Source organism: Siphateles boraxobius, unplaced genomic scaffold (assembly GCF_051911475.1).
Source record: "Siphateles boraxobius isolate OS27281-9 unplaced genomic scaffold, OSU_SipBor_1 31, whole genome shotgun sequence".
In the NCBI taxonomy this organism is placed as follows: Eukaryota; Metazoa; Chordata; class Actinopteri; order Cypriniformes; family Leuciscidae; genus Siphateles; species Siphateles boraxobius.
This window is the reverse complement of record NW_027508931.1, coordinates 723,653-731,097: the sequence shown is the minus strand read 5'-3', so window position 1 is coordinate 731,097 and position 7,445 is coordinate 723,653. Positions and strand designations below refer to the sequence as shown.

At 35.5% G+C, this 7,445-nt stretch overlaps 2 protein-coding genes across 2 annotated transcripts in view; one reads left to right on the top strand and one right to left on the bottom strand.

Moving 5' to 3' along the window:
* Positions 1-388: 388 nt before the first annotated feature.
* Positions 389-3,645, bottom strand: tmem170a (transmembrane protein 170A). Its single transcript, XM_077248777.1, has 3 exons — positions 3,195-3,645; positions 2,212-2,382; positions 389-2,118 (listed from the first exon to the last, which is right to left on the bottom strand). The coding sequence occupies exons 1-3, from the start codon at positions 3,331-3,333 to the stop codon at positions 1,988-1,990; spliced, it is 441 nt and encodes a 146-aa protein (XP_077104892.1). The 5' UTR covers positions 3,334-3,645; the 3' UTR covers positions 389-1,987.
* A 675-nt stretch (positions 3,646-4,320) lies between these two features.
* The window catches only part of cfdp1 (craniofacial development protein 1), a 32,107-nt gene continuing 28,982 nt past the window's right edge, over positions 4,321-7,445 (top strand). The window contains exons 1-3 of the mRNA XM_077248828.1: positions 4,321-4,524; positions 5,771-5,900; positions 6,395-6,617. Coding sequence (XP_077104943.1) covers positions 4,458-4,524; positions 5,771-5,900; positions 6,395-6,617 — 420 coding nt within the window. The 5' untranslated portion in view covers positions 4,321-4,457. The remainder of the gene's footprint in view (positions 4,525-5,770; positions 5,901-6,394; positions 6,618-7,445) is intronic.

Genomic DNA, 7,445 nt, shown 5'->3' with positions numbered 1-7,445 from the left:
TTACAATGTCCTTTAATTCCAATACAGAACCAGGCCTCTTTTAACAGAAAAGCCCACATGATTTGAGTCATCACTCTGCGTGTGTTTCTGCAGCACATTACTCTCTTCAGTACACAGCAAGTGGCGGTTGTGCAGATTTGGCTGGTGAATGTTAATGGAACACAGGAGAGCCATCTGTGAGTGTGGAAGTGCTGGAGAACACAGAAGCATCACTAAACCACAGATGAGAGTGGCGTGAGTAAACCGCCCTCCGCTTGGAATGAAGCCCAATTGTTTTTACTACTCTTTCAGCTGATATTTTCATATCTGAGGCACACGTTTACCTTCCTGTCCAACATATTACACCCCAAACCCAAGGATAATAAGCTAATATATCAAAACAAGGTGGTGTTATTATAATCTAAACCATTTTTATTTCATGAAAATACTAGCAAATTGGCACTTATTATACAGTAAGAAAATTAAACTTGGCCAGAAAAAAATTTATGGAAAGTATCACGTCGCTAAGAGCAAATCCATTTCTCAAGAAGACCATACAATCACAGACAGACCACAAAAACAATGAGCAGTCACTCCACCATGAATGATTTGACTTTAGAAAAATAAATCCATTTGTGCAATTGAGAGACCATAGGCTCAGACAAATAAAGCATAGCTTTCAGTGCGTCCCACGAATGTTAGCGCTCCCATCGTAAAAGATGAACTCACCATACGAGCTTTGAATGAAACTTCCAGAACACAAGAACTTCCTGAGGGCTTGTAATATGGGAGAACACAAGTTTAGAAATGCTTATACTGAAGAAATGTAAAACTAATATTTGAGAACTAAATTTGGTTTAGATGTAATACTGAAAATTCCTCAGATTAGCCTAAAATCTCTGTTTTAAGATCATATTCGTATCCCTTTCAGCTTTACACCTCTTGCTGTTAATGTAACAAGAATAAGGGAGAACATCTATACGAGTTACCATACTTTTTTGCAATGTAAGCATATTATTTTATATACTTCTGCACATAAACTTGGGTACTGATATTATTTATAATTGTGTACATTCTGTATTAATTTTGTTCAATTTAGTCATTAAACATCTTCCCACTTGAGCTTTCTCAAAAATAACAATATCTGAAACGTATAACAGCTGTAGATTAGTGTTATTTCTTTGGTGAAGATTTAAGTGATTCTATATATGGTTTCAGCTGAAATCTGGTTTACATTCGCATATTAGGCATAAGAGGTGAGAATCTTATGGGCAAAGTGTCAAAGCAAGATTATATCACTCTAATATATACAGAAATATTCAATGTGAAGGCCAAATCCTGGAGCCCACTTGGAAAACAAATTCTTAAAGACTTTGAATGTAAAAGCCAACAAAATCTTGTGCTGTGAAACGATTAAAATGTCAAAGTCCACAGACAAATGTGTTCAACTGTAATCTCTCCAAATATGCCAACAATCAGGGGCAAAATATATAGAAAACAGTGTGAAGAAGAGAAACAAATTGAAGTTTCTAGCCTTTGGCCTAAATGATTCATATAATCAGTGCAAAGTGAATGCAAGTTGTTCCTCTCAAGCGTAATTTAAGAGCAAGCTGGAATGGGCTTTAGTATGTACATTATGTGTCTTTACCTCATCCAAAATTTTATAAAAGACTAATTAAGTGTTAAGAAAGGAAAATGATAAGAAACTAACAAACAAAATGCCATCCATAATGATCAATAAAATAAAATAAAAAAAATACACGTGCAAGATGACTCCTCCTGTAAAAAGTCTAGTGCTGCTTTAAAGGTAGCTCGTAATGTTTCATTTTCAAATGAAATGTTTCATGTTACTCCATGCACTCATCAGAAACCCGTTTGGAAAAGATACCACTTTTCTGTATCAAAGGAAACTTTTGGGACTGTTTGGGAAGTAAGGCCTCCTTGTTTTGCATATGACGCCCACGTGACTCTCCTCGTGACGGCAGCCTGGTGTGCCAATGTCTGAGTGCTACAGGGTCGCCAGCACTCTGAAGAAGGAAATGATAAAAACACACAACGACTGTCCCACTCCAAACACCAACGCTTCCAAGGAGAACATACTCTTCCCAGCCGCCTTATAGACTCCTGCTATAGCTGCACCTGTAAGAAGACATTTTGTATGTCTACACGCATTTCATATTCATTATTTATGACATATTTCAGATGTAATTAGACAACAAACAAGCAACATACTAGTGAGAACCCCTCCAAAAAGAGGCCCGATGATAGCCATGAGCAGGATGCCGATTGGGAAAAATCGGGCCATCTTATGTCTGCGGAGTGTTGCCAGAGCAAGGAGGGCGGCAGGCAGGTGGAACATCAATGAGGACACAACAGCCCACAGGAACACCCCATACCACATCTCTGCAAAAAAGAGAGAAAGACATCACACAGGAGCATAAAGAAACACATTCAAAACCTGAAGATCAGCCAACAGAGTCTATCAAATCTTCCCACGCCTGTGATGTAAACATCTCCCACGGAATCTAAGAAAAGATCTAAATGACTGGGATTATGGAATTTCAAGACTGATAGTTAATGGTGAAGCATCATTTGTTATATTACAAGCCTGTACTGTAATCCTGTACATTAAATATTCAACTCCATATTTCTGTCACACAACTTGAAGATAGACACACAGACAGGTAGACAGATGGATGAATGAAATGGTAGACAGATGGCTAGAAACTGTTAGACAGAGACAGAAAGATAGATAGAACAGCAGATAGATAGAAAGACCGATAGGTAACGTTAGGTAGAACAAAAGATAGAACGATTTATAGACAGACAGACAGACATTGCGATAGATAGATATATAGATAGGTAGAACAACAGATAGTTAGAACGATTGATAGACAGACAAACATAACGATAGATAGATAGATAGATAGATAGATAGATAGATAGATAGATAGATAGATAGATAGATAGATAGATAGATAGATATGCATCTCTCAGTAACCCCATAATTTCAGCAGACTCAAGTAACATTAGCCGGACAAGCTAACACCCTAGCATTAGTTGCTAACCCATTACCAGTTTAAAGCTTGACCACGTTTTCAGAATAAAGTCATACAAATCATACAACACAATAATAGTATCTCAATCGCATAGTAGCACAAACATGAGCTGATCGAACTGATGAGTATAATGTCGGCTGTGGCGTGGAGACTCACCGGAGAAATCGCACAGCGAAGTGTCGTTCCTCCCGCAATTGGTGGCATTTGTCCTCGGTACCAAATTCAAACTGAGGATCTGCTGAACGAATCCCATCTCCACGTCCTGAATTTCTCTTAAGATCAACACTGCGATCATGCGTAAGGAAAGTGTCAAATCCGAATAACAGCATTAGAAAAGGAATGTGGGCTTGAGCAGAGCGTTTGTTTTTAGCACAGATGCCCCTCCATCTGCATCAATGTCCACTTCAACTGCGCCAAGCCGATGAGTGCGCGGATTTACTCTCATTAAACTAAAAGCACAACCGATGCTCTGTAACACATTTGAAAAACTGGGAAATTAGTTTTAACGACCACAACTGTGTCAGGTTTGAGAGATTACCTAGCTGTCACCTGCGATTTGCGACAGGCTTGTGGGCGGGGCCTGTATAGTTATAGCGCATGTCCCTTCGCGGTATCCATAAAGCATGACTCACATATCATATGGATAGGAAGAATGTGACTGTTGCTAATTCTTTTCTATTCTATTCTTAAATTGTGGAGTGTTGAAATAGCCAGGCAGGCAGAATTTTGATAACCTTTAATAATAACCCCGTTTATTATTTGATTGATTATTATTGTTGTTGGTAATAATTTATATATATATTACAATTTATATATAATTGTAAATATACAATTTATTTTTATATAATATGTACCAACCATATATATATATATATATATATATATATATATATATATATATATATATATATATATACATACATACACACACACACACACACACACATATATATATATATATATATATATATATATATATATATATATATATATATATGGTTGGTACATATTATATAAAAATAAATTGTCATCGAATAGATGAGCCAGGAGGGCAGAATTGTAGTAATTTATTTACTGTACTACTGGTATTACGCTTAATAATGACCTTAATATTTTACCTTTAATTATAAAAATCAAGTTATTGTTATTATTATTAATACATATTTAAACAAAAATGTCTGTCATTTCATTTTTAGTATAAGGTTGTTACAAACTAACAAAGAAGTTGAAAAGAAACGACTATTCTGGACTGTGAAGGCTGATGAGGCATTGAGTCTTTTATAGATCAGATGATGCTAGCAAGCTAAAATGCTCGGCGTCTAGTACAGCTAGCTGGTTAGCCACAGTCCTTCTTGTGATTGTTCTCGAGTATTCATCTGATTTTGCCGGTGATACAGCAGACCACACAGAAAAATAAGAATGAATTATTCAGATTACGACTCGGATGGTTATTCCTCAAATGAGGATGAAGACTATGTCCCTTCTGGTAAGAGATTTTAGCATGAAGTTAGCATGGTTGTAGCAAGAGCACAGATATAGCTAAGCCGTCTGTGCTCTATATATCTACCACAGATATCTACACATATACTGCTTCACTTTTTCTTTTACATTATGATAGTGATATCATATGCAAACACAATTGCACAAAAATTATCCTAGCCCAATGCTCATACTTTTGGATTCGTATACTTATCTAGACAGTGATTTATCTATTCTAGAGTGCAAAAAGGTATATTTATTAAGATCCCTCTTTGAAGATCGCATCGTAGGTGTTTTATGTGATCAGATCCAAGCAATGATTAATAGTTACTCCTTTCTGATAGATGTCCATTTGGCTGTGACAGTGATATCAAGGATGAAAACAATTACTGATATAACGTTAATTCACCAAAACCCCTGCTGGTCTTTTTATGGTCCTGGCGAGCAGTCTGAATCTTTGAAGTGCTATAAATTGCTTTGCATCATGGAGCACTGGAGGCTCTTCAGTGGGTAGAGGAGATCCAACCTTTAAACATAGTGACTTGTTCAGATTCATTTTCAGCATTAACACGTATAAGTGCTCAACCTATATCCAGGCATGATTTAATATAAAAGCCACGGAGAACCTTTAAAGAAAATGCCATTTGGGAATAATTATTATATGTGTTGCATTTTATGTGTGTTTATGTAGGGGTGGAGGTCGTCTGGTCGTCATCTAGTTTCAATAGAGTACAGCAGAAACTAAAGGAATAAATAAAATTACTTTTATCAATTTAATAAATGATGGGAAATGAGGAGGAAATATATATATATATATATATATATATATATATATATATATATATATATATATATATATATATATATATATATATATGTCTATATATAACATCTATATATTAAAAAACAAGCTGGTACTGAGAGAAGTATTGGACCAGAAGAGATGACATTCTGCCTTTAAATGAGAAATATTTCCACTCATAGAGGAATTTAGGTCAATGGAATTAGAAAACCTACCACTTCAGATTTTCCTGCTCCAAAGAATTTTAAAACACAATTTTAGGTTATTGAAAATGACAGCAGCCCTTTTTAATAGTATTTATTTATTTTTCTTTTTGATCAGCATTGCACCAGTCCAGCAATACATAGGAAATTTAGGCAATATTGCATCGTTTGTTGGTATGTTTATTTCGTCTCAGGTTCATAAAGATGATTCATTCACATTTGTTTATATTTTTCCTTTTATCGATCAGATGATAATCTAAGCGAGGATGACATGAATGAATGTGTGAAGGAGGACGCACTGGAAGGGGAGGATCACAACGAGCATCAGTCAGGACATGTGAAGATGAAAAAGAAAACTAAAGCAGACATTCCTATGAGGTATGATATTAGTGACATATATTTTAAACTTAAAGGATTAGTTCACCTCAAAATGAAAATTTCCTAATAATTTACTCACCCAATGCCATCCAAGATATCCATGTCTTTCATTCCTGAGTGGAAGAGAAATTAAGTTTTTTGAGGAAAACATTTCTGGATTTTTCTTCAAATAATGGACTTTAATGGCAACCACTATTTTGAAGTCCAAATCAATGCAGTTTCAAAGGTCTTTGAAGTGCTTCAACGGGCTGTGCACGATCACAGCTGTGGAAGAGGGTCTTATCTAGCGTTATTCGAACAAAATCCAGAAATGTTTTCCTCAAAAAAATAAATTTCTCTTCCACTGAGAAAAGAAAGACATGGATATCTTGGATGGCATTGGGGTGAGTAAATTATTAGGAAATTTTCATTTTGAGGTGAACGAATCATTTAACTACATTTTTAAGTAAAATGATCTTAAGTAAAATTGTCTCACTTTCCCCTTATTTCCAAAGAAAAAGGAAAAAAGGAGGCATCAAACTGGCAGAAGATGGTGAGGGAGGTTCGTCAGGCCAGCAGAAAGATGAAGATGAGCCAAAAGAAGATAATTTTGTAACCAAGTCTAGAGGGGACGTTGACGTTAAGCAGAAGAAGAAAGCAGACGATCTTTGGGCTAGTTTTTTGAGTGATGTTGGCCCTCGACCCAAAGCATCAGCTCCGAGTGCAGACTCTCAGCAGGTAACTTAATAAACTTAAAGGGATAGTTCATCCAAAAATTTATTAAATGAAATTCTGTCATCATTTCTGTCGGTAACCAAACAGTTGATGGGCCCCATTGTTGACTTGAATACTATGGAAGTCAATGCCCATCAACTGTTTGGTTACCCATATTCTTCAAAATGTCATCTTTTGTGTTCAGCAGAAGAAAGAAATTCATACAGGTTTGGAACATCTTGAGGGTGAGTATATGACAGAATTTTCATTTTTGGGTGAACTATCCCTTTAAGTAAAAAACTAAACAAAAACAACATTTGTTAAAGATTTCAGACTTCTGTTTAATTTGATGTGGACGTGTTAGAAAAACCGGTAAGTTACCGTGAAATCAAAATCGCGCTTCTTTTTTGAATTTTTTTTTTTAAATAAATGATTTATCTCTTGACATTTTTTTCTCATTTATGTGCCCTTGTAATCTTTAATCAAAATACCCCCAAGCTACATCTTTTCTTTTCTCTGTTGATGTGTTTAATGGTGTGAGGGCAGGACAACCTGTCACTCTCATGAGATCAACCAATAGCAAAACACAACCATCCACCCATCCAATCAATTCTCGATAGACAAATTCAAGTCCCTCCCAAAAGGTTTTTTCCTTGTTTGAGAAGCCATTTCACTTGGATACACATCAGAATAGGGAATAAAAGATTATTTCAACTTCATTACATGTCAACTTTAAGAGATACACAGTAGGTCTGCCTGTCAAAATCTTTCAGCTTTTAATTTTTTTAACAATTATAAATAATAATATTCTAACAATTACTCACACATTTTATGATTTCATGTTTATTTAAT